General features: G+C 42.2%; 1 protein-coding gene across 4 annotated transcripts in view; it reads right to left on the bottom strand.

Moving 5' to 3' along the window:
• Positions 1-22,690, bottom strand: part of LOC147999931 (uncharacterized) — a 42,792-nt gene extending 20,102 nt beyond the window's left edge. For 2 of the 4 annotated variants that reach the window (XM_087591787.1, XM_087591785.1), the window contains exons 1-2: positions 22,571-22,690; positions 161-284 (exon numbers count right to left, since the gene is read on the bottom strand). In XM_087591787.1, the coding sequence (XP_087447913.1) occupies positions 161-284; positions 22,571-22,648 (202 nt within the window). In that variant the 5' untranslated portion in view covers positions 22,649-22,690. Of the gene's footprint in view, positions 1-160; positions 285-3,901; positions 6,948-22,570 lie in introns of those variants that run through there. The other 2 variants (XM_087591786.1, XM_087591788.1) reach the window with 2 other exon arrangements.
• Between the last annotated feature and the right edge of the window lie 4,600 nt (positions 22,691-27,290).

The raw sequence follows: 27,290 nt of genomic DNA, 5'->3' as shown, positions 1-27,290 counted from the left end.
TTATGAAAAATGTAAGTGACAATGTTCAGTAAATCTTAAAGTCATGCTCGCTTTACTCACCAAATTCTCTACCCATCTCAATTGAAATTACAGAAGTGCTTCAAAAGAAAGAAAGTGTTTTCTCCAATTTTAAAACAGGAAAGAGAATTTATACTCTTACCTATAGCATTGAGGTTCCTGTAGGTCTCCAGCATGACATCTTTGTAGAGCTTCTTCTGGAAGGGATCCAGCAAAGCCCACTCTTCCTGAGTGAAGTTCACATACACATCCTCATAAGTCACTGTCTTCTCGAGTATCCCATACATGGGTACAAAAGAAAGTATGATAGAGACAACATTGGGCATGTATTCTTCATAAACAATGTGTTCATATAATTATGGGGACTATCAGACTTATTTCTTGACTCTAAAGTTCTACTGTAACTACCAATACATACTTGTAGGAAATGTATTAATGAGGTTCAGCCCTGTCATTTCACAGCCTGTTCAATAGGATGTAGCCTTTCTAGTGAAATGACACCTACATATGTAAAGAGGACACAAGCTCTACAAGATCAATAGTGCTTACCACACATCGAAGAAATTGTATTAACACTAACAATTACTGTCTCTAAAACTCAGTTAAAAGCTGGGTCTATTGTCCTGTGCCTTTAACACTGCAGTCAGGAGACAGAAGCAGAATTATCACATTGAGTCGGATGCCAGTGTGGGGTATATAATGAGTTCTAGAACAGCCAAAGGTACATAGTAAGACCCTGTATCCTCTACCAGAATTGACTAACCAAACCAGAAATATAGAAATACCTCAGGTTTTTCCTTAAATCTATAAGAGCATTATACATAAAATCCAGTTCTGTAGTCATCTTCCAGAAACCTGAGGTCCACAGATACAAATTGTAACATTAACAAGATATTACCAAAAGGGAATATATGTTTAAACATTTACAATTAGGCAGGGGGGTGGTGATTGAGCTCAGTGGTAGAGCACTTGCCTAGCAAGCCCAAGACCCTGGGTTCGGTCCTCAGCTCCAGGGGAAACAAAAAGAACTTTACACTTAGGCAGAAGAAAATCTTAGCTATATGAAAGTTGATTAGATGTAAACAACACAGTGCAGGATGGAGGGCTCAGCAGTGAAGTACAGGGCATGGATCTCATGCTTTGACTGGGAATCTGCATGTAAATTCTCCAGTTCCTTGTCTCTAATTGGACTTTGATCGATCAAGATCCATTGACAGCAGCCAATGGAAAGGGTAGAAAAGGTGAGAATTCCAGGTTCCCAAAGGTGAGGAAAGAGAAGCAGGAGACAGGAAAGAGAAATTTGTCTTGCTTTGGAGAGAGAGCTGAAAACCATGTAAGATGTCCAGAGGAGTGTTCATTCCCCGCAACCCCAGGTTGGAGATTAGAGATGGAATTAGGCTGAGAGTAGTTTTATGGTGGTGAGCAGTGAAAAGGTAACTGGGCAACTAAGCTAAGGGCAGATATAGAGCGTCGAGCAAAGAGTAACAGAGAGGACACACTAGCTGTGGGAAGCTTGGATGAGATATAAGTCAGGATAAACATATTAGTGTGTGCGGTGTGTGTGTGTGTGTGTGTGTGTGTGTGTGTGTGTGTGTTCTATTGTGTGACACTGTTCCCCCATACAAGGGAACCAGGGCAGGGACTGGAAGTGTACCTGTCAGGAACTTAAAGCAGGGTAGTGAAAAGGATACATGCTTCAGGAAGAGCTCTTGCAGGTCCTACAAATAAGTGAGGTGAATTGTTGTATTTACAGCAGGATCACAGCCATCCATTATTCTACTTTCAGCAGGTGTCAGACCATTGTGTGGCTACTCTGAGGACTAGACACACCTGAGGTGTATATTCATGCATATAGGCAAAAGACTCATAGACTTTCTAACATAAAGTCACAACAAACAAGACAGGTAGAAAGAAGATCAGGGACTGCCCTGCAATGACTGAGAAGACTCAGAAGTATTAACAACATGAGTACATGGTACCCTAGGAAATAGAATGATAATGACTAAGAAATTTCAAAAATCAAAATGTGGGGTAAGTTCAGCACAAAAGCATATGCTTGACATATAAAGACACCTTCATTGCAGGCCCATTTATATCAATAAAAGAGAAAGGCCAGGCACGTTGGCCCACATTTGATTCCAGCATTAGAACCCAGATTCACTTTGATCCCTACATTCATGACTAGCATATAGGCCTACCTTGAGGATACCCACGGCCACAAAGAGAAACTGTCTTCAAAAACAAGCCAAATTTGAAAAATATGAAAATATTAGTTAAGCAAAATAGCTTAGCAATGCTTCTTCTGTACCTCATATGATTTAAGGACAGAGTCTATTAAAAGGAAGGCGGGAGAGGAAGGAAGGACATGAGAAGGAAGCTGAAGGATGAATTTCAAGGAAAACAGAATAACAGAAATAAGTGGATATTGATTAAGTCTATAGACCCTCAAATCACATCCCAAAAAGGAATTGCCTCTTGTAGGAGTCCTTCTCCACATATTCTCACCAACAAGTCCACAAACAAGAGACAAATGTTTAAAGTCAACATACTATCTACATGCTCTTTCATCCACCTAACTACGCTAGACCTTGCTCTCTATAGGTTCATGGTCATTCCATGACAAAAATGCATTTAATATAACATCAAGGACCCTTACAGTCTGTTACAGCATGTACAGTGTTCAAATGTCCAAAGTCTCCTGCCACCCTCAAGACAATCTTTAGACTGTCACGTACTCTAAAGTCTGAAAGCAAGTTATATCTTTATCACATAAAATGGCAAATCCCATGGGGTAGAGAGCTGAATTCCCAGAAGTGTGGACAATCCTGAGACCTCAGGGGAGACCGCCACTTCTGCCCACTTCTGTTCACATTCCTCAACCAAAAACCTGCATAGTGTCCCCTGCATACAGGTATATAGGACTGGTCACTGGCAGGAACCTGCTGATTCCTGAACTGAAGTGGAACTGAACTGAACCAGTACCAGAGATCCCTCCTCCCAAATCTTGTGGGTGGGACAGCTGGACCCTGAGAAGTGTGGACAATCCCGAGAACTCACAGGAGACAACTACTTACTGCACACCTATCTGACCAAAGATTAAACCTCCTAGTGACATCTCTGCCCCCTGGGCACAGGGACCTAGGAGCAGTCAGGGACAGGACCCTTCGAGTTTCTGCCTGTGCTGAGAGCTGAAAGGCAGTCACAAGGAGTCACACCTGAGAGCAGAGGTAAGATCACCTTTTCTGCTCTAAGCAACCAGTCTAGTGGCCTCAGGACACACAAGGCTTCTGCCTTCTGGGACAGGACACTTCTGGCTTCTGGCTGTGCCCGGAACTGAACTGAATGAATCCCACAGGTCCCAGTACCAAATCCCGAAGGGGAGAGAGCTAAATTCCCAGAAAGGAGGACAAATCTGAGACCTCAGGAATTAACATCAAAATACAAACAGCACCAGAGCAATCCACAGTACCTCTTACTATTTCCTAAGCATTGGAAGATCCTACATCATGGATTCTCCTGTTCCCATCATGGATTAAATTCCAGTGCTGCCCAGCCTTTGAGATATGGTTTACAACACCTACAAAATTCATTCTAAATTGATTTTAAATGGCAAGGGACAAGTTCTGGAAGATACTGAGAAGCTAGGTCTCCGCATTTGGCATCCTGCCCATGATGTTTCTGACAAAAACCCCTTGCTCCAAAGGCTTTGCACAGATGCAGCTCCCAAACTGAACACATGAGAACACCTAATGGCTAGGACCACACGGAATCTACAAGATGGCTGCTAGTTCCCACCAAGCCCATGCATGGGAGGACCACCTCCCTGCCTCCCCCTTCTCAGTCCACTGCTAATTCAGGTTAGGGGCAGTGGTCACATGCTCACCATGATTGGACTTGGTAGTTCAGGGTTGGCACTCCGGTAAGGCACTCAGCAGCAGAGTTCAAAGCACGTCCAACCAACCATTCAAGCCTGCTCCTTAACAGAGTGGAACTTGCAGCAGGAACAAAAGAACCCGGAAGAACACTCCTTTTCTCCTGATTGGAGGGTTGTTAAAAACGCCCTGACTGGCCAGTGAATCTTGAGTGACATGAGCACCTCCATTAGGATTAGAGTGCAGTAAAGGCACGGAGTAGCAAGTTTTCTGGCCCATCATTGTACTCTAGGAAATGACCCTTTTTAGATCTGCAAGATTTGTGTTTCACTATCCCATTTGTCTGTCCTCCAATAGGCGACCTTTCTGTCTTCCAGCACTAAGCAGGAATTTATTCCCCTCCTTCTTCTACTCCTTGTCCTCATCTTCCTCTTCCTAGTGCTGCTCCTCCTCTTCCTGGTGTATTTCTTCTCCTCTTCCTCATCTTCTTTTTCTCCTACTCCTTGTCATTTTTGTTCCTCTTCTTGTTCTTTTTCCCCCTTCCTCTTATTTTCTACCACCCTCTTTCTGCCCCTCCTCCTCCACTCATGCTAAACTCCCTTGAATCAAGATGGACAGCTTCTAAAGTCCAATTTTCACTACATGACCCCTTGGCAGAATGGTTCCAAGGATATTAATAATTAAAGAGAGCTTTTAGGACACAAAATATGATGTTTGTTTCTATAATTTCACATTTGCATAAGGAAAATTGTAGCTAATATTCATCTGCTATACGACGTAAGGGTCTCAAATTGTTGAAGACCACAGACTCTGATAGTATACAAAAACAAAGAGGGTTATTGTGCAGAAACAATCACCATTCAGGGGTCAATCATGATTTGAAATAGCAACCCCAGACAAATGACGCTCTGGAGCCACAGGTTGTCAGTGGTCTGCCTGCCTCCGTCATGAATTTCTAACCATATAATGAAATAGGGCTGCCAGTGCAGATGGCCTATCCTGAGAAAGAATATTTCCCATCTTTTGTGGTTATCCCCTGGCTGGTCTCTGGGGGTATGGTTCTATGAATTTGTTCTAGGTTTTATGGTCTGTTCCTAGAGCTGGTGTCTCAGGACTTTCTCTATATTAATTAGGCTCTACTTCTTAAGCTGGTGCTTTATGGCTGTTTTTAAAATTAGGCCTGGTCTTACAAATGGATACAAAAGAGTTGCCTCAGTGGAGATAAATGGGATTTATCTTTCCCTTCAAAATGATTCTCCAGAAATGGCGTTTATCTTGCCGTTTCAATATGAGACTCTAGACAACCCTGGGAGAAAAGCAGGAAGTTGATGCCGATCACAGTGGAGCACTATTGGTAGCAAGCACATCTTCCTTAGTGGGAGGTGAAAACACATATCTGCATTAGCAGAGGTTTTCCAGATGAACAGAACCCAAAGCATGGCTCTCTCTATGTATGGATGAAGTGGATATAGAGAAATGTCTCATGGAATGTTGTCCACAAGTAAGACAGTGACTGCAACAATGGCAAGTTCAAGAACACAGTCGTGTCTATATGTCTCAGCTGGTCTTCAGCATATTCCAGAATTCCTAACACGGAACCTCTAATGCTAGAAAAATAGTGATCTCTCTTGCCAGAGTATGGCAGGAAGAAAAAGAAAAAGCGTTCCCATCTTCATCATCCTTACATATGTAAGCTTCCACCAGAAGATATGACCTAGATAAAGATTTTTCTTATCAACTCATGAGCTCCACAAAAAAGGGGGCTGGGTTCCCATAGTAAATATTCCAATAAGAAAAATCCTTCAGAGTGCACACCTGTTTCAGTTTAAGGAACTGACTGCAGTCATTTGACCTGAAGTGCATGTATCCTCATCCTGAGTGCTCTGTGTCTCAAGGAATCTTCTGTACAAGGTTCCTTTTCTTTTCTTTTTTCTCTTCTTTTAATGGATATTATCTTTATTTACACTTCATATGTTATCACCTTTCCTGTTTTCCCCTTCAGAAACCCCCTATCACATAGCCTCTCCCCTGCTTCTCTGAGGGTGCTCTGAAAAACCCACCCATCTCACCTACCTTCCTGGTATTGCCCTACACTGAATCATCAAGCCTTCGCAGGCCCAAGTGCCACTCCTCCCACTGATGTCCAACAAGGCCATTCTCTGCTACATATGTAGCTGAAGCAAAGGGTCACTCCATGTGTACTCTTTCGTTGGTTGTTTAGTCCCTGGGAGCTCTGGGGGGGGGTCTGCTCCATTGATATTGTTGTTCTTCCTGTAGGGATGCAAACCCCTTCAGCTCCTCCAATCCTTTCTTTAACTCCTCCATTACGGACCCCGGACCCAGTCCAGTAGTTGGCTGTGAGCCTCCAACTCTATATTTGTCAAGCTATGGCCGAGCCTCTCAGGAGAAAGCTATATCAGGCTCCTGTCAGCAGGCACTTCATGGCATCTGCGATAGTGTCTGAATATGGTGACTGTATATGGGATGGATCCCCAGGTGGGTCAGTCTCTGGATGGCCTTTCCTTCAGTCTCTGCTCCACACTTTGTGTCCTTATTTCCTCCTGTGTGTATTTTGTTCCTCCTTCTAAGAAAGACTGAAGCATCCACACTTTGGTCTTCCTCCTTCTTGAGCTTCAGATAGTCAGTGAATTGTATTCTGGGTATTCTCACCTTTTGGGCTAATATCCACTTATCAGTTGTGCATACCATTTGTGTTCCTTTGTGGTTGGGTTACCTCACTCAGGATGATATTTTCTAGTTCCATCCATTTGCCTAAGTATTTCACGAAGTCATTGTTTTAATAACTGAGTTATACTCAATTGTGTAAATGTACCACATTTTCTGTATCCATTCCTCTGTTGAAGACATCTGGGTTCTTTTCAACTTCTGACTTTGACTCAAGACATCCAGAAAAGACCACAAGATCCCACCCAAGCAATCTGCCTTCAAATAGGCAGGAACTTTCCATTCTTTAGCATTCTATCCCTCAGCACATCAGCACAGATGCCTTTGCCACAGCTCCCGTCCACGGGCTATATACCAAGGTAGAAAAAGAAGCTGAAAGAATAAAAAATACAGCCAAAAAGTCAGAAGTTTAAAAATGGAATCTCACCCCTAAGAAGCCCTAAATACCTCAAATTCCAGACCCTGCCCTCTACCTGTAAGTAAGTAAAGGATCCCATTTCTTGAGCCTGCTCTCCTAGGATCCAGATAAAAGGGTTTAAGATAAGGCCCTTAGATAGGGGATCCCAACCTAGTAAAGATAAGAGGAAGCTTCTTCCAGGAACTAGCAGACCATTAAGTTAGATTGAAATCTTAAAAGAACAAACAACCTTGAGAAGCAGGAAGCTTCTCCTAGCAACTAAAGGGAACAAAAAGTTAAGCAATCTTGACAGGAAGCTTGTGATTTTCCACTGACACTATCCCTGCCCCCTTGGGTTGTGGTTTCTCCCTTTAAATACCCTTTCTCCCAGCATGTGGGGGTCGAACTCCACTGCCCCTGCATGGGATATGAGTCTCGACCCCAGTGCACTGGTTCCTATCAATAAACCTCATGTTTATTACAGCAAGGACGGTCTCACATGACTTCTTGGGGGGATGCATCATCCCGAGACTTGAGTGAGGGTCTCCCTGCTCCGGGGGTCTTTCAAAGCCAAAATCTTGGGTCTCTTGGATGTCATGATGAAGGTAACAACTATGAGCATTCATTACCCAAGACATCAGATGGGAAGAGACTCAGTGGCACTGGACAATAACCAGGTAAATCAGGTGGCTCCAGAAATGGTTATGCAAAGGACCATCCCAGTTTTGGGCCAGCAAGACACACCTGCTGGGAACCGGGATTAGACTAAAGGATGGGCTCATTTAGAATATACAGCAGAAGAAAGGGCCCAAATTGCTTAGAAGAGGAAGGGCAGTGGCACACTCAAGGGTAAAGCTATACTCCCCAGAGAATAAACAAAAGACTCACTTTCCCAAATGCACAAATGGACTCATTTAGCCATCACCTGCATAAAGACAACAATTCACAGACACCCTAAGGTTGATTGGGAACAATTTAAGGATAGAGTGGTGACTACTTGTTTTAGCCACTTGGCAGTTAGGAGATTTACACAGCAAATATATTTCACCAATCATTTCTTTTTTTTTTTTTTCTCTTTTCTTTTTTTTTGGAGCTGGGGACTGAACCCAGGGCACTGTGCTTGCTAGGCAAGCGCTCTACCACTGAGCTAAATCCCCAACCCTCACCAATCATTTCTTAACTACACCAATAATCTAAAAGAGCTGGCCATTCTTCAAGGACAGAATCCTAAGTGGAAGGCTTCAGAGGATGCAAAAGATAGAAAAAGTAGGAGATAGAAAGTTTGAAAGCTGGGGTGGGGTAGCAAGGAGCTAAGGCTTCTGCTAAGGAAGCTTCTTAAGAACAGCAGCATTTATACTACCTACAAGGAAAATGGAAAGAAATGGGAGACTTCCATGAAGTCAGCAGAATCAACCATACAATGGACAAATTAAGGAGGGATCTGATCAAACAATGTTGCTCACTGAGTACAGGGCCATCTCATTAACATTAAAGACCATGCCTCCACTACTTTGGAACTCATGTCTTCAGCCCCATGTGGTAGCAATTTCTGGAATCTCAGCATCAGAGACAACCCGTCTCCAAAGGACCTGGCCCCAGACCATTAACAGATCTCAAAAGCATATGCCTGATTTTAGAGAAGAAGCTCTGCTTTTTTAATACATACCTCAAGGCCTTAGGGAAAGGCCCCAGGTCCTAGGCCCCAGGCCCTTACAGGCTCTAAGATGTGGCTGAGTTTGAGAAGGAGCTATGTAATTCTCTATCCATGAAGTCCTCATGGAAAGCCTTGCTCAATCAGGCCAGTCCTCACCACAACAGTGTTTTTCCTTTTCAAATGGTGTCACCTGATGTCCTGCCCACCTCGCGGATCTATGCTTATCTCAAGAAGAAAAGCGGTCCTTTATGGCACACCAGGCCTTAGTGGTGGTTGTGACCCTGCAATGGTCCATGAAGCTGCTTGTTAAAGGGCTGCTCTTTGATCTGGCGTTGGGCCTAGTGGCTGTTGGTTAATCATGGCTGTCTCCTGTGTTACCTTCTGAAGCCATATTTTCTGACAATCCGGGTGAAAAACCATGTGTATCCTAGCATCCTAATCTCTAAGATGCTTGGTTACCCTGCTACGTACCTGAGGGAGGCAGTCTCTCCCTGAGGTAAACTCTACTCAGTGTGATTCACTATTTCCCAGGCATTGGAAAATCCTTTACATCAAAGACTCTGTACTCTTTTCATCACAGCTTAATATCAATGTCTACTCCAGGAACTTTGAAAGTGGTAACATCACAGTCCAGAAAGGGACAGAATAAAAGGAAGTTGATAACTTCCCTTCTTTGACAATATTTAATATTACGAATGAACAGTAAGGTAATCAATTTTAGATGATTGATGAGCGTCTGACTGGCCCATTTTTGGGTCTACACACAAGGCTATCAAGAATCTGAATAAAACATTGAACTTAGTATGAAACCAAGATACTGTAGTTACACTAGTCCTACGAAATAGAAGATCTGCATAATGCAATGTGGCCCATCGACTCAGGGGAGAAGAGGAGAGGCAACTGGGCGAAGAATTAAGGGAGGGGGTAACCGGGAGGAGGGCAGTGTTCAGGATGTAAACTGAATACATAAAAGAAATAAATCAAGTTATTAAAAAGCAGGGGATGGCTTTTATAGTCAAGCTCAAGGCCTAGGTACATAGCATGTGCTTACAGAAGTAGAATCTTTTTTCAGTTAGTAACTTAGTTCACTATCACCCAGGTAACAGAACATACCAGGAACACTGGAGACCATGTATGATGTGGAAATCACAAGAATGTACATGAAGAACAAGTCAAAAAAAAAAAAAAAAGGTAACATTTACCTTGGAATCAAATTTTACCATTAAGATTAATTAGTAAAGGAAAGAAAAACCGAAATATTCTAGCCTATCACAAATACAGTTCTGATTATTTCCTTTGTTTGAGACAGGGTCTGATTTAGAACCCCAGCTGACTTTGATTTGATGAGCACACTATAATGTATAACACATATTAAAAGTATAGTAGATAGCAGTCTGTGTTTAAGCAAGCGCCTTTCAACAAATATTCCTAGCATCGGAATCTTCTACAGAAGAGAGAGCTGAGGAGTCACCTGATGTTGGTCTCATTATTAGTAAAGGAGAATGTTCTTAACAGGATTATTCCTCACGGCAGCCTAAACTTGTCAATCTTGGGATCACTCCAACCCTTAAAGGATTTGCACTGATGCTAACTGCTCTACAGCTAATGTAGAAGAAAGTCCTCCCTGGTTTGTATAGTTGGAAGGGGAAATTTACTGTGTTCCGATCATCCACACAACCCTACTGTATGGTTAATTTTCACTGATATCATAAAATAGGCCATGGCCAAGAGGAATCATTATTGAAAGCATTGAATTGGACTTGCACTTCTAAAGGCTTAGAGTCCATTGTTGTGGTTTGCCTTGGAGTTCTCTCTGAATTTGTAAAATAAAGACAAGAGCTAAAGATTTGGGCAGAGGGAGGAGTCGGGAGCAAGAGGGGAGGAGTCAGAAGAGGGGAGGAGTCAGGAGGGGGAGGAGTCGGGAGAGGGAAAGGAGAGAAGCAGGAGAGAGTTGTCTTGGGAGAAGGAGAAGCTGGAGACCTGGCAAATAAAAGGTGCAAGGGATGAGGGATTTGGGAGCTAGGAATAGGACAGTGTAGGTTGGATCTGCCCAATCTAGACGCTAGATTGTTTTCATATTAATTGAGTTGTGTTTTCTTTGTAGTGGCCGATCGGGTTGGAGAGGAAACTGCAACAAACTGCAACAAAATGGCGCCCAACGGATCTATTAGAACTCAACTAACCTGAGATAAAATTTTACTTCCCTCTCACCCCCAGAATAGGGCTCTGATAGAGATCTAGGCAGGAGTACTGGTGGATTGGGAGTTGACTGGGTCTGAGGGGTCTACGGAGAAATGCAGAGAGGCTCCCTGCCCCAAACCCCAGACAGAGAGCTACAGCCGAGGGCATCATCTAGAATCGAGGAAAGGGACAGAAGAACCTAGAGCACAACTGCCTGTGAGGGAGTTTTCTAGCCAACACATTGAACAGGATTCCTGAGATCACCACACGACCAAGCAAAGCCGGAGACAACCCAAAGAGGCGGAGGGAGAAAAAGGTATAAAGGGCTTTGGATCAGGTACTACTTTGATGTAAGAGAGATATATAACCTTTTGATACTTAAAGATGAGAAACACAATGAATATCTTTTGGGCCTTATGGGATGATATTTTGAATGGTCTGACGGTTGTGAATTTTGAGGAAATAGACACTTTATCATTTACCGGTATTGCAATATTCATTCTTCTGATTTACTATATCTTCTCAAAAGACAGGGCCCTAAATAGCAAATTTCTAGCCTTAGAAAAGAAATTACAAGTACTGCTAGAACAGAAATTTCTGAAATTTATAGATGACTCTGAACAACAGAGAGATAAGCGTATGTCTTGGCAACAGGAGCTAGAAGAGACGCTACAAAAAAAGAATTCGACAACTCATACATCAAATTGAACAGCAGGGAGATAGAGATAGAATCTGGAAGCAAAGTCTAGAGGATAACTTACTAAAACTAGCAAATCAAAATAAGGCAGAGGCTGCAATATCAGAATTACAACATAAAGAGAAGCTAAGATTATGGAAGCAGAGCTTAGAACAGAAGATACAGGTAATTATGGAACAACATGAACAACAGAAAGAGAAAATTAAGTCTTGGCAATGTAGCCTAGAAGGAACACTAGAATTGAAGACACAGGAAATTATAGATCAGAATAAGAGACAGAAAGATGAAAATGAAGGTGGTAGACAGAACTAGAGAGGATGTTAGTACAGAACATACAACAGCTCACAGGTCATACTGAACAGCAGAGAGAAAGTAATGAGGTTTGGAAGCAAGACTTGGAGAATAACTTTTTAAAATTAATCAATCAAAAGATAATGGATAGCAGATTATTAGAAGTACAATATAAAGAAAAATTCAAAGTGTGGAAGCAAAGCCTTGAACAGAGAATTCAGGAACTCAAGGAACAGGGGGAAAGACAGAAGGAGAGATATGAAGCATGGGTACAGATTTTAAGAGAGGAATTTAAAATTACAACTAAAGAAAAAACTCAGGTAGAGACAGAAGATAAAATTAGGGAAAGCCAACCTAAGGTTATTAGGAAACAAACTTTAGTCTATCCAGTTAGTGTACAACAAAGGCCTGCAGATGATGATCATCCACAGGGTTATGAAGAATTTGAATGGCAACCCATGGATGTGTTAGAATTGAGGAAATTTAAGGAAAGCGTAACTAATTTTGGAATGCATTCACCATTTGTAAAACAAATCTTGATTTCTTGGGCTATTAAAAATAGAGTAATCCCCCAAGACTGGAAAGATATGGTAAGAGCAATTCTAGAGCCTGCTGAAAATTTACAATGGATTTCGTGGTGGAGAGAAGAAGTGAGGGAGATAGCACGACAAAACAGAGCTAGGGGCAGAGAGATTTCCACAGATCAACTGCTTGGTGAAGGCCGCTTTGCTGAAGTAGAGATGCAGGCTGTATATGATGAAGAAACTCTGGCATGGCGTCGATTGTCAGCCTTAAAGGCCTGGGACAAAGTCGCAGAATCAGGGAAAAGACTTGAAACATTCACTCAAGTCATACAAGGTCCTAAAGAAACCTTCCCTGACTTTTTACAAAGGCTTACCTCAGCTGTGGAAAGGAGTGTATCAGATTCAGCGGCAAGAAAGGCGATAATTGAGTCTTTAGCCTTTGAAAATGCAAATACCGAATGCAGGGAAGTAATCAGACCACTGAAGGCGAGGTCCGCACCAATAGATGAGTGGATTAGATATACAGCTATTGTTGGATCTTGTTCTCCTGATATGACTGTGATAGGAGAAGCTGCCACTGGGCAGCTAGAGATGACTCAAGATTTCAAATGTTTTAATTGTGGTGAGCAGGGTCATCTCAGATATTACTGCAAGAAAAACCAAAGTAATACCAAAAGGGGGACTATGCCTCCTGGAATGTGTCAAAGATGTGGCAGAGGTGGACATTTGACTAAGGAATGTAGAGCAATAACAGACAGATGGGGCCGCATCCTGCCAAAAAACTCCCAGGGGGGCCTCTCGAAGGCCCCAATGCCAGGCAGGGAGAGTTCTCTTCCTCAGAACAATTAAAGGGCACGACTTCAAAAATAGATATTCTGGGACCAGAGGAGGCTGAGGGAAGTCCTATGGACAATTACAAAAGCCTCAAAGGGAGCAAAAAACGAATATTTTGGCAAACATCTATAGAGGACCAAAGGCCAAAACTAAAAATACTGGTAAACAATATTGAAGTTGAAGGAATGGTTGATACTGGAGCAGATGTTACCATCATCTCTCCAAAATCTTGGCCCACTAGTTGGCCACTTCAAGGAGTGGATATGCAGTTTCAAGGTGTTGGCACTTTATCCCAAATAAAACAAAGCACCAGGTGGCTTAAATGTATAGGACCAGAAGGTCAGGTAGGAAAATTAAGGCCATACGTGGCTGATATAGCCATTAACTTATGGGGAAGAGATCTAATACAGCAGTGGAAAACTCAAATTAATATCCCTTCAGTTTCAGGGTCTGGCCCTGAAATTCATCAGGCTCCTAATAAAAACTTTAAATCAGTCAGGGAATGTTATCAAGGACAGTTAGAGACTGTCCAAGCTGTCCATAAGCAAGATACAGCAGAGGCTGACAATTTAGTGCTACCCCAAGGAGCCACTGCTGTTAAGACAACAACAGCTTTGCCACTAAGGTGGCTGACTGACCAACCCATCTGGATTGATCAGTGGTCTATGGCAAAAGAAAAACTACAGGCATTAGAACAGCTAGTCCAGGAGCAGCTGGAGGCTCAGCATATAGAGGAGTCCACCAGCCCTTGGAATTCTCCAGTATGTGTCATTAAAAAAAGGTCTGCCAAATGGAGGGTGTTGACAGATCTCAGAGCAATTAATAAGATTATTCGGCCGATGGGTTCCCTGCAGCCTGGGATCCCACTGCCTTCTTTGTTGCCTAAGGGGTGGCCTATTACAGTGATTGACTTAAAAGATTGTTTTTTCACTATTCCTCTACATGAAGGCGATAAGGAAAGGTTTGCCTTTTCAGTGCCTACCCTCAATAGAGGTCGCCCCATAAAAAGATATCAATGGAAAGTCCTGCCACAAGGAATGTTGAATAGCCCTACCTTGTGTCAATATTTTGTACAGCAGCCATTGGAGATGATTCGCAAACAATTTCCCCAATCTATTATTTATCATTACATGGATGACATTTTATTGTCTGATTCAGATATAAATATCCTGGAAAGAATGTTTGATGAAGGGAAAAAAACCTTACCTTGCTGGGGATTACAAATCGCCCCTGAGAAAATACAAAGAGGGGATTCTATTAATTATCTAGGGTATAAAGAGAGTCTACAAAGGATTAGGCCACAAAAGGTGCAAATCAAAAGAAATCAATTAAGGACACTTAATGATTTTCAGAAACTACTGGGAGATATTAACTGGTTGAGGCCTGTGATTGGCTTGACCACTCAAGAGTTGAGCAATTTATTTCAAACGTTACAAGGCGATAAAGATTTAAACAGCCCAAGGAAACTATCAGCTGAGGCTGAGAAAGAGCTAGCTTTGGTAGAAAGGAAATTGCAGGACACACATCTAGATCGTATTGATCCAAAGATGGCCTGCATATTAGTCATCTTACCCTCTACTCATTCCCCTACAGGAATCCTCATGCAGAGGGAAGATTATATCTTAGAATGGATATTTTTAGCACATAAACAGAGTAAGAAACTGAAAACCTACATTGAGAAGGTCTCTGAATTTATACTTAAAGGAAAATTGAGACTTCGACAATTAGCTGGAATGGATCCGGCTGAAATTGTGGTACCTTTTGCTAATGCAGAAATTGCCTCTTTGTGGGTACAAAATGAACATTGGCAAAGAGCATGCAGTAACTTCTTAGGAGAGATTAACAACAGATACCCTAAAAGCAAGCGACTTCAGTTCATAAAACGAACTAACTGGATCCTCCCTCGTATAATAAAGGGAACTCCAATATCTGGAGCCCCTACATTTTACACTGATGCCAGTAAGTCAGGAAAGGCAGGATATAAATCAGAAAATGTAAGCAAGGTGACTGAGAGTCCCTATAAATCAGTTCAAAAATCTGAATTGTATGCAATACTCATGGTGTTGTCAGATTTTCAAGAGCCTCTTAATATAGTAACTGACTCTCAATATGCAGAAAGGGTTGTTTTACACATAGAGACTGCTGAACTTATTCAGGACTATTCTGAATTGACATCACTATTTATTCAGCTACAACAAAAGATCAGAAATAGGAGTTACCCACTATATATAACACACATAAGATCCCATACAGGTCTGCCAGGCCCTCTGGCACAAGGTAATAATGAAATTGACCAGCTACTGATAGGAAGTGCACTAGAGGCTTCAGAATTCCATAAAAAACACCATGTTAATAGCAAAGGCTTAAAGAAAGAATTCTCTATCACTTGGCAACAAGCCAAGGAGATTGTGAGGCAATGTCCTACTTGCTCGTTATATAGTCAAACTCCATTGCCTACAGGAACTAACCCTAAGGGCACCCAAAGAAATGAAATTTGGCAAATGGATGTTCTCCATTTTACAGAGTTTGGTAAGCTGAAATACATACACCATACTATAGATACATATTCAGGATTTCAATGGGCAACTGCCTTAGCATAAGAAAAGGCAGATTCTGTAATTACACATTTGTTAGAAGTTATGGCTATAATGGGAATACCCATACAAATTAAAACAGACAATGGTCCAGCATATATCTCTAACAAGATTAAGCGCTTCTTTGAATATTATAATATAAAACATGTTACAGGTATACTACACAATCCTATAGGACAAGCGATTGTGGAGAGATCTAATCGAAGTCTAAAGGAGATGCTTAACAGGCAAAAAGGGGCAACAAAAACTCCCAGAGATAGGCTACATAGTGCTTTATTAACCTTAATTTTTTTAAATGCTGATGAACAAAACAGCACAGCTGCTGAAAGACACTGGATTGTGGAAAAGACTACTGAACTAAACCAGCCTGCTTATATTAAGGATATTCTTACGTCAGAGTGGAAAATGGGAAATGTGTTACGCTGGGGAAGGGGTTATGCCTATGTTTCTACAGGAGAAGAAAAGCTGTGTGTTCCTTCCTAGCTGATAAAGATCAGACATGACAAGGGGAGACCTCCTGAAGTCCTTGGCAACACAGAAGAAAAGGGAGACTAAGACAATCAACAAATAGGTGATGTATATATGAGGATGTCTAGGTCTCCGTGTATGAACTGGCTAAAGTGTCTATAAACAGCCAGTAACATTTTGAGCACGAATTTCTCATAACTTGTTATTACATGCATCCTATAAAATGGCATGTATTACAAAATTATGTTACGGTTTGATTATATGATCAAACTAACCTGGAGAAAGGCAGTCACCTTTCTTTGTTGATCTTTATTTTCTAAGCTGTGCACCCTGCTTACTCCATGTGGATGCGCTTACAGAACTATATGGTGCTTGTAAGTCTTGTGTGCTGCAGGATGAAAGAAGAGAAAGACAGCCCTGAAATGACCCACACTCTGGGATGCTGAGATTCCGGGACCTTCGTGTTTGATTCCCCTCAATGACACTGAAGCTGCTTCATTTAAAGGCCTGTTTTCAGAACTTTCCCAGAATGGCCAGCTTACTTATCCAGCCCTTCAGACTGTCATAGTCAAGATGTCAGCTAAGCGATGAACTTTCTCAGCACAGAGTGACTGGCAGGCAAATCCCAGCTAGCTCTACTTCGACAAAGCCAACTCTTCCTAATTCCCCTTGGGCCCCAGAAGGGAATTCTTCACCCCAATTCAGCTGGAAACAGACGAGGAAGATCGTCGTCCCAGTTCCTTTGGTTGGGGTGGATGTTTCTGGTTATTCTAAGAGCTGTGGATATGTTTTCTTTTAAGGGATACTATACAAATGTAGCTTTGGGCAGGGGGAACTAGAGAATTTAAACTCAGGGATTGCTACCTTTCCTTTCCTCTTTTCTATCCTTACTTTTAAAAAAAGGGGGGGTGATATAGTAATTCATAGAAGTTAGAGAAATAGACAAACAGGGATAGATTAGCAAACTTACTCTAAAACAAAATTTTACAGCCAAATCTTACATTGATAGAAATGTTTGTAATTGATACAAAGTTGAAGCTGCAATCTTTTCATTGGTATAGAATGCATTTTACACAAATGCGAGGTTTTCATTGGTATACTTTCTTATTGATTTATAATTGAGATTAATATTGCTACTTTAACATAAGCATTGTGCCTCCACTATGCATCTAAGAATACAAATCTTAGACCCAGTCCTATAACTGCTATTATACATTGTTTTTAGTTGATTGACTAGTACCAGCTAAAGACCAGATAGCAAAGTCATGGTTCTGAGTCAGTTTAGATGGGTTTTTGGAAATACTTTGATTAGAGAGGGCCAACGGTAGTCTATGCTTAACAGTTCAGAAACGCCTATGTAGACAGGAAATCTTCAAGGGCGTCAGAAGTCCACAGAATAACCCGTTTATGGACATTTCTTCATCTAGATCATTTGACTAGAGACCTGTCTACCCCTGACAGGACCCCTTAGACTCGAAGAAGAAATTGAGCATCAATGGAGTTGCTCAAATCGTGGTGACACAGCCACTGGGCAAATTGCTTCAATTCATCTATAGACAAAACACTGTCCAGAAAAGGACAAATTATGCAGAATAGTCGACTGATAATCTCTGCCAAGGCAGGGTGATCAGCCCTTCAAAATCTGCATTACAAAGGTCTGTCAGATGATCCTGGGCCAGAAGGCTGAAGACTGATGCTCTGACATATTAAGGAATAGGAGGACTGTCCAGGTGATCAGCAGTCTCTATAAATTGGCTAAGCTTGGAAGCCATGTTTTGTGCTTCCCATATTTTCAGGTAATATTAATCATTCTTGGATTTCTGATGTGGTTGGAGACTGGTAGTCTCATAGACAACCCAAGCGGTTTAGTATTGAGAAAGATGATAAATCTGTTAGGGTGGTTTTCAGGTGGCATAGGATCTAGAACCAGGATATAGTCAGGTATAGTTTTTAGTATAGATGACATGGTTAATGAACAAAATTGATGGACTGGGTGATGAGTGTATTGTTGGTTTTATAAATTGCAGAATGGTAATAATACTTAGTTCACATATGTATAGGGAAAAGGTTTTTTAACTGGACAAAAAGGGGAAAATGTTGTGGTTTGCCTTGGAGTTCTCTCTGAATTTGTAAAATAAAGGCAAGAGCTCAAGATTTGGGCAGAGGGAGGAGTCGGGAGCGAGAGGGGAGGAGTCAGGAGGGGGAGGAGTCAGGAGGGGGAGGAGTCAGGAGGGGGAGGAGTCGGAAGAGGGAAAGGAGAGAAGCCAGGAAAGAGTTGTCTTGGGAGAAGCTGGAGACCTGGCAAATAACAGGTGCAAGGGATGAGGGATTTGAGAGCTAGGAATAGGACAGTGTAGGTTGGATCTGCCCAATCTAGACGCTAGATTGTTTTCATATTAATTGAGTTGTGTTTTCTTTGTACTGGCCGATCTGGTTGGAGAGGAAACTGCAACTAACTGCAACAGTCCGTGACAGCAATGGAGGCACATGGCAACACGAAGACCAAAGAGCTCACTGGTTGAATCTCAGACAGGATGGAGACAGCGACTCAGATTAAAAAAAAACTATAAATTAAAATATCAAACAATTGGCACTGGTAAGATGGTTCGGTGGTTAAGAGCACTGACTCCTTTTCCAGGTAGACTGAATTCAATTCCCAGCAACCACAGGGTGGCTCACTACCATCTGTGTTGGGATCAGATGCCCTCTACTGGTTTATCTGAAGACAGCTACAGTGTATGCATACACATAAAATAAATAATTCTTTTAAAAAATGTATTTTTAGAAACATTCCAGCAATTTATGATGGGGAAGCTGATCCCAGGGTATGTGCCATCTTATAGAACACAGAGTTATCAATGGGATAATAAAGAAATAGAAAACACACAGACACAGTAAGACACAAAGATACAATAATCAAGACTGTGTGCAGTCTTGCTGACATAATGAGGGAACAGAGAGAAAAAGCCATGAACAAAAGCACAAAATATAGTCAGGCTTTCATCAAACACTTAAGGAGACTCTGCCAGGCATAATGTCAACTTGACCATTATTACCTATGATTGTATGTGTGAAAAATTTACAAAGAACAGAGACTTCACAGCCACCACAAAAATACCTCAAACTGCCCTCTAATCTGTTTATTTCTTACCGTCAGTGGCTACTGATCTTTCTCTCAAGAGTGCTTCCCATCACCGCCTGTCTATCAGTTTCTAAACAATTAGTAAAATGTAGCAGGCAAACCAAAATGTGGAATGCAGTGTTCACAAGTCCTAGGAACCAGACCTTCATTTCTTAGAAATTATCTTTTGACTTCACAACAAAGGCACTGTTCATCCCTAATATTAAGTACTGTCACAGCAGCAATGTTATCAACTTCCTTTTGGGGTACAGACCTAAACAAAGAATTCTCAAATGAGGAAAATCGAATGGCTCAGAGGCACCCCCTAAATTGCATCTCCATCAAATGATCATGTGGTCTGAAATGCTGACAATGAGCAAATTAGGAGGCAGAGACAAGAATATATGAGAAAATTGTGAGAGCCTCAAACCAAATCAGTCATTTAAGTATTAACAATCCAAACACTGGGGCTGGAGATATGGCTCAGTGCTTAAGAGCACTGACTGCTCTTCCAGAGGTCCCAAGTTCAAATTCTAGCAACTACCTGGTGGCTCAAAACCAACTGAAATAAGATCAGATGCCCTCTTCTGCTGTGCCTGAAGACAGTTACAGTGTACTGATATATAGTAAAATCTTTTTAAAAATTTTAAAAAGTGGGAGGGAAATTTCATTTAAAAAAATGTTCAACATTCTTAGTCATCAGAGAAATGAAAATCAAAATGACCATGAGATTCTACCTCACACCAGTCAGAATGGCTAAGATCAAAACCTCATGTGACAGCACATGCTGGTAAGGATGTGGAGAAGAGAAACACTCCTCAATTGTTGGTGGGTTTGCAAGACGGTACAAACACTCTGGAAATCACTCTGACTGTTCTTCAGAAAATTGGACATATTCGTCCTTGTAGACCTAGATATATCACTCCTGGGCATATACCCAAAAGATGTTCCAACATATAACAAAGGTACGTGCTCCACTATGTTCACATCAGCCTTATTGATACTACCAGAAGCTGGAAAGAACCCAGATGTCCCTCAGCAGAGGAATGGATACAGAAAATGTGGTACATCTACACAATGGAGTACTACTCGGCTATTAAAAACAATGACATCATGAAACTCACAGGCAAATGGATGGAAGTAGAAAATATCTTCCTGAGTGAGGTAACCCAGTCAGAAAAGAATAAATATGGTATGTACTCATTGATAACTAGAGGTTAGACAAAAAGCTCAGAATACCTACGATACAACTCACAGACCATATGAAATGCAAGGAGGAAGATCAATGTGGATGTTCAGTCCTACTTAGAAGAGGGAATAAAATAATTACAGAAGGCAGAAAGAGGGAGAGGGAAAGGGTGGGCGGGCAGTGGGGGTGGGAGAGCATTAGTTGTGGGGAGAGACAGGAAGAAGTACAGAGAGTCAGGAAATGGAAGGGGAGTGTGTAGCAGTGGGGAATGAGGAACTGGGAGTAGCCACTAGAAAGCCCTAGATGCTAGGAAAGCAAGAGGCTCCCAGCACACAACTGGGATGGCATTGGCTGAAATACCCAACAAAGGGGAAAGAGAACCTGTAGAGACCATATGCAGACCCAGTTGCGGGATGGGGCCACACACACATCTCAAAAATATTAACACACAATTGTTCCTGTCTAAGGGAAATGCAGGGACAGAGAATGGAGCAGAGACTGAAGGAAAGGCCATCCAGAGACTGCCCCCCCATGCGGATCCATCTTATCTGCAGACACCAAACCCAGACACTATTGCTGATGCCAAGAAGCATGAACTCACAGGAACCTGCTATGGCTGCTCCCTGAGGGGCTCGGCCAGAGCCTGACCAATACAGATGTGGATGCTCACAGCCAACCATCGGACTGAGTGAGCACTAGGACAGCAGAGAGGACTTAGGGGAAAGACTGAAGAAGCTGAAGGGGTTTGCAACCCCATAGCAAGAACAACATTATCACCACCCAGATTACCCTAGAGCTACCAGGGATAAACCACCAACCAAAGAGAACACCTGGAGGGATCCAAGGCCCCAGCTGTTCACATAGCAGAGGATGGCCTTATCTGACATCGATGGGAGCAGGGAAGGCCCTTGGTCCTGTGGAGACGCTGCCCCTACGTAGGGGAATGCTAGGGAGGTGAGGCAGGAGTTGGTGGGGGTGCGGGGGAGGGATATCATAGAGGGTTTGCAGAGGGGAAACCAGGAAGAGGGATAACATTTGAAATGTAAATATATCCAATAACCAATAAAAATGAACGAATTAATGAGAAATGAAATATAAAATGTGAAATCAATCGTTGACTCTTTCAAAAGAAAAACATTATTAATAAGAAAATCCCCACATATCCGTACCAATTTTGAATAAGTAAAGGCCATTCCCTGGCAGAGAGAATGGCTTTGACCTGGACCCTATGTGCAATGTTAGGTGCTAGATATGTAACATAACACACAGCTGGAACATATGGCATTCTTCTCAACCCACTGAGCTGAAGTAATTGTGCAAGTGGATTGGACACAGCTGCAAAGGGGTACCCTCCAGTTGGAAATTCAATATGCATTGATCAAGCCAACCTCCCCAAAACATATGATTTTGTATAGAACTTGGGTGAGTTTATCCATATTTGCTTGTATAAAAGTCTTTCTTCTCTGAGGGTGTCTCTCTTCTCCTGGCTCATAGAAGTTTACTGCTCCAAACTTCCCCCAAGCCTATCAAGTGAGTGCATCTGGACTTGAGGGAAAGGATCTAGCAATCAATCCTTTACTCAATTACCCGATTCCCTTTTAGTAGACAACGTTTGAGAAAAACTTGGAAATAAACATTAAAGTCACCTTTCAAAGTGTGTCACTTTTCTCCCTGTGACTTCAACTACCAGGCTGGAAGTTAGAGCAGCCCAGTTCCCTGGAGATAGAAGAAAGGCTACTTAACCCCCCTGCTGTTTTAAGGTGAGGGGCTACACACCAGAGATTGCAGTTTACAGTCTGGCCTCTGAGGAACTCAGGAAAGTCAGCTACAGCTGCAAAACGCCTTAGACTTAAAATAGGTAAAACGGCAACCCTAAATATCTCGCAAGACCAAGTCTTGCCCCCGCGGACATTCTTCCCCTCCGCTGCCTCAAAAGAAACCAAAAAGAAAGAACAGCCAGGGTTGGCCCCCTGCAACCCACCACACCGAGTCCGGCGGCTGAGCCGCCCGCTCCTTCTCGTTTTGGGCAGCGGTCACCTACTCACCATGTCCCGACTTAGTAGATTGCCAGCACGTCCATGAGACACCCGGCAGCCGACAACAAAACACATCAGGCCAATCATTCAAGCCCGCTAAGCAACTCAGATAAATCGGATGCTGGAAACAGGGCACCAGGAAGTACACTCCTCTTCTACTAGTGGACGCCCTGCCTGGAGGCCCTGATTGGCCAGTGAATCTTGAGTGACATGAACCCCTCCCGTAGGATTAGAGTGCGCTGAAGGCGCACAGCATAGCGTTTCCTGGCCCAGGATTCTAGTCCAGGAGCTTACCCTTCTCAGAGCAGCAAGATTTTTATTTCAGTATCTCTTTAGCGTGTCTTCCAATAACCTATCTTTCTGCCTTCCAGCACTCAGCAGGAGATTCTTCCTCCTGCTCTTGCTGCTGTTGCTGCTCCTCAATCAAGAGGGATACCTTGCAAGGTACAGTATTCAGCTTGGAGCAGACTAAAGTATAGGTTCCAAGGATAGTAACAATTAAAGAGAGACTTTAGGACACAAAGTGTGATATTTGTTTCTCTGATTGTACGCTGACGTCGGGTAAATTGAAGCTAATATTCAACTGCTACATGTGAGACTGCAAACAACCCTGGGAGAAAAGCAGGGAATGGATGCCGACAGCTACGGAGCACTAATGTTAGAAGCACATCTTCCTCAGTCGGAAGGTGAAACATCATATCTGTGTTAGTAAAGGTTTTCCAGATGAACAGAACTAATACAATGGAAATGTCTATGTGTGCATGGAGTGGATATATAAGAATGGCTCGCAGAATGTGGTCCAACTAGTAAAACAAAAACTGTATACCAATGGAAATTTGAAGAATACAGCAGTAGCTGTGTGTCTCAGCTCGTCTTTACCATATGCCAGAATTAAAGAGAAGGAGATGCTAATGCCAGAAAAAAAATGATCTTTCTAGCCAGTGTAGGGGAAGAAGAGAAAGAACTACCAACTTCAATATCCTTTATACATGGAAGCGCCCACCACAAGCTATGGCCTAGACTAATTTTTTCTTGTCAATCAATACCTCCAGATTAAAGAAGAGATTTCCCATCTTGAATATTGCAAATAATAACAATCCCTCAGAGTGCCCATCTGTTTGGTTTTAGGGAACTGAACTTGTGTAACTAGAGTAATTTGAACTAGCTGCATTAGTGTCAACAACAGTTCACAGTAAGTTCAGGTCTTTGTCCATATTCTTCTTTCTTTACATTTGTTTCTACTTTATTTATTTTCTTAGATATTTTATGTATTTACATTTCAAATGTTATCTCCTTTTCCCCCTCTCCTATACCCCCGCCCCCCTACCCTTGCTTCTATGAGGATGCTCCCACCCCCACACATCGATTCCAAACTTAACGCCCTGGCAATACACTTTCCAGATTCTTCATTGCCTGGTCTGTGGTCCAGAGTAATGGTCAGTCAGGGTGATTATCGACCAAGGGAAATTGATGACGTCACTACTCATTGCTAATGTCAAGTACTGCCAATACAGGAAAACTTTCACCTTCAGAGCCAAGCCTAGAAGAGATGCAGGACTGTCCTCCCATCATGTGGCCTTAGAGACAGGACTAAAGGTTCAAAGCAATTCTCTATTACGTAGCATGACTCAGCCTGGGCTTCAGCAGACCTTGTCCTAAGCAGAACTTGTAAAAAAGGGAAAGAAATTCTTGTGCCTGGGACACATCACAGAATGCAAACAAGTAAGAGTTCAGAGCAGTGCTGCATTAAAGGGAACCAATGGAGGACTTTTTACAAACATAAATAGAATTGAAAAACACATAGGCATTCTGACTTAGAAAAAGAGCAGCCCTTTTCCTGGAAAAGCATTTATCAAATACCGTTTGACCTTGTCTCTATCTGGAGTGTTGCCTGCTGGGACCTGGAACTTGCCACAAACAACTACGGGCAATGAAGGCCTGTGTTTCACATTTCTGAGTTGACTTCTCTATGTCAATGCTGACTGCACACATCTCCCCAGGACAGTAACCTAAGTGCTATTTGAATACTCATGGGCTTCACTGACATCACAAATCCTACACCCACGGATCTAGTCTGTTTTCATTCACCCAACATGAATTAATACATTCTGTAAAATTACTAAATCACCACCCTGCCATGATCAGGTCCTTTTTTTAAATGGCTACTCCAGTAGCTGATTGTGCCCACCGCCCCAGTAGTGTACCCAATAAACTTCCTCCTATTCTGGTCTGAATGCAGAGGCTATGCCCCTCATGCAAATCCTTTCCCTCTGGATGCAATAAACAGTTGATTATATGACTCAAATGTGAACTTTTAAAACACAGTGGTGGTACAGATGTTAACTTAAGATTCAGCTGGTGTTATCAGTAAGACAGCAATGTTACTGACGTGGGAAATAACATAGTGGAATGAGGGCTCTGTGACTCGCCATGGGAACGCTTGTCTCAGAAACAATGTTCTAAAAGGCTGGATGTACAGCTGGTGTAGAATTAACATCCTTTCCCAGGGAGAGATCACTCATTCCCCTCTGGCTGATGCCCAAAGAAGAGGCAGCCTAGGACAGAGTTTGAGTTCCACGTGTGCTGTCATCCATAAGACTCTTTTAAGTTTGGGCTCCAGGTGATGCTTTGAACAATTTAAATGGGAATAGGATCTTGCAAGTTTAGTCACTGAGGCTGATGGAGATTTACACAGCAAAACTATACTAGTCCTTAATGTTTTGATCAAAAAGATAGACTTAAAAGATGTTTCAATTCCACAACCCTCCCATATACAAAGGACACAGAAGACAAATACAGAATACATCAAGGAACAGTCACATGACACTGCAATGGTTACTGTTCTTACCTGAACACCTGTGCTGAGCTATTCTAACCTCAAGGTAAAGTAGCTTTTCCTCCTGAGCAAGCTGGTTCAGAGGAAGGCAATAGATGCCTCAATGCAGGACAAAAGAATTACATTTCAACTAGCCCTGACAGCTCTCTTTCTCATGACAACGACTTCACTGCAGAGAATTCCAGTGTTTTAAGGTATTCTTTTTGAATTTTTTTTTATATGTATGGGTATTTTGCCCCCATGTGCCTGTGCACAGTATATGCTTAGACCAGCAGGGGGAAGCAGATCCTTTACAGAGATAGTAACCACGGAGTTTTGGGAATTGGCCTCCTGCCCCTCTAACAGTGCCTTATCAAACTGCTGTGCTATCTGAGCACATTTTTATTTAAATTTTATTTTTATACATGTTGATCTCAATATATTGTACTACTTTTTTGCCTTCCTTATCTCTTCCTTATGCACCCTGAAATCCTTCCTTTCCAATTTCTTGTTAACCACGTGTGAAAATGTATGCACAAATAGATGCATAACACCTGCTTTGTGAGGTACTGTTTGGTGTGTACATGATTTCAGGGATAAACACTTTGCATTGGATGTGCCATTAGGGAGCTCATACCGGCCTGAGGAAAAATTTCCCACTTGCAGTAACCTGGCCCTGAAGTAACCAGGGTGTTTCAAACAGGAAACATTATCAAGTATAGAAAAATTGGAGTGTAAGTACCTCAGCTAACACTTAATGGTGTCATTACCCTGAACCTCTGGAGCTGCAAGGAAGTATATGGATATAGGCCTGAGCCAATCACATTCTGACTTGTTTCTCTAGGACTAGCACCATACCCCATTGATCCCTTTCACCTTGGATGACCTCGAAATCCTGAAACGGCCGTCTCCACTTTCCAAGCACGGTGATTACAGGCCTGTGCCACCAGGTCTGGCTGAGGTGGCTTCCACTTTAGTGAGTCATTAGAATCACAGCATGAGCAACATGAGCAGTTCCACATATCTATGCAGTAATGACAGAGCATTCTGAGTCTGGGTTTCACCATCTGTAGAAAAGGACAGAACTCTGCCCTAGTCCTTTGGTGACTTATAACAGACATGATAAAGCGAAACAATATTGCTCCTAATTAGAAAGACAGTGGAGGGACTGAAGAGATGGCTCAGTGGTTAAGAGCACTGACTGCTCTTCCAGAGGTCCTGAGTTCAATTCCCAGCAACCACATGGTGGCTCACTACCATCTGTAATGGGATCTGATGCCCTTCTGGTGTGTCTGAAGACAGCTAGAGTGTACTCACATACATGAAATGAATAAATCTTTAAAGAAAAAAAAAGAAAGAAAGAAAGACAGTGGAGCTGAAGGGAAGAGGGCTGCATTTCATGGTAGAAATCTATTGCTAGACTTAGGACCACATTCTCTGTCTTTGCTACCTTAACCATATAGACTCAGCCACTCATCCCCATTAAGCCAATTAAAAGAACTGATTCATCAAGCTCTGACATGTTCACCTCTAATGCTGGTATTTTCAGACAAGGTGGGCAAAATTCTTTGAGATTATCCAACAGGTAGGAGTTCCAGGCCAGCCAGAGACTAAGTGAAAATACTCTTTAAAATAAAACAATAAAAATGAAGGAAAAGGAAAAAAGGAAATTATTTATAACAGATGAAAAAGATTAACATATTTACTCCGCGTGACTCATTTGGAACAGGGAATTTTGTCCTATTCCTAAGTCCTTAACAGCATTCTAGCTCTTCTTGCCTCTGAAAAGTATTCAGTAAATGGGAAGATATGCGGGGAAGTTCATACCTAGAGGAATCAGTCATTTTCCAGAGACTCCAAGGGAAATTCAAAGTTCATGGGGTCCACTCTTACACTACAGCATAACCAAAGGGA

The sequence above is a fragment of the Rattus norvegicus genome, chromosome 17, assembly GCF_021556685.1.
Source record: "Rattus norvegicus strain SHRSP/BbbUtx chromosome 17, alternate assembly SHRSP_T2T, whole genome shotgun sequence".
Lineage (NCBI taxonomy): Eukaryota > Metazoa > Chordata > Mammalia > Rodentia > Muridae > Rattus > Rattus norvegicus.
Note: the sequence above shows the minus strand (reverse complement) of the source record. Positions and strands in the feature narration are given on the sequence as shown.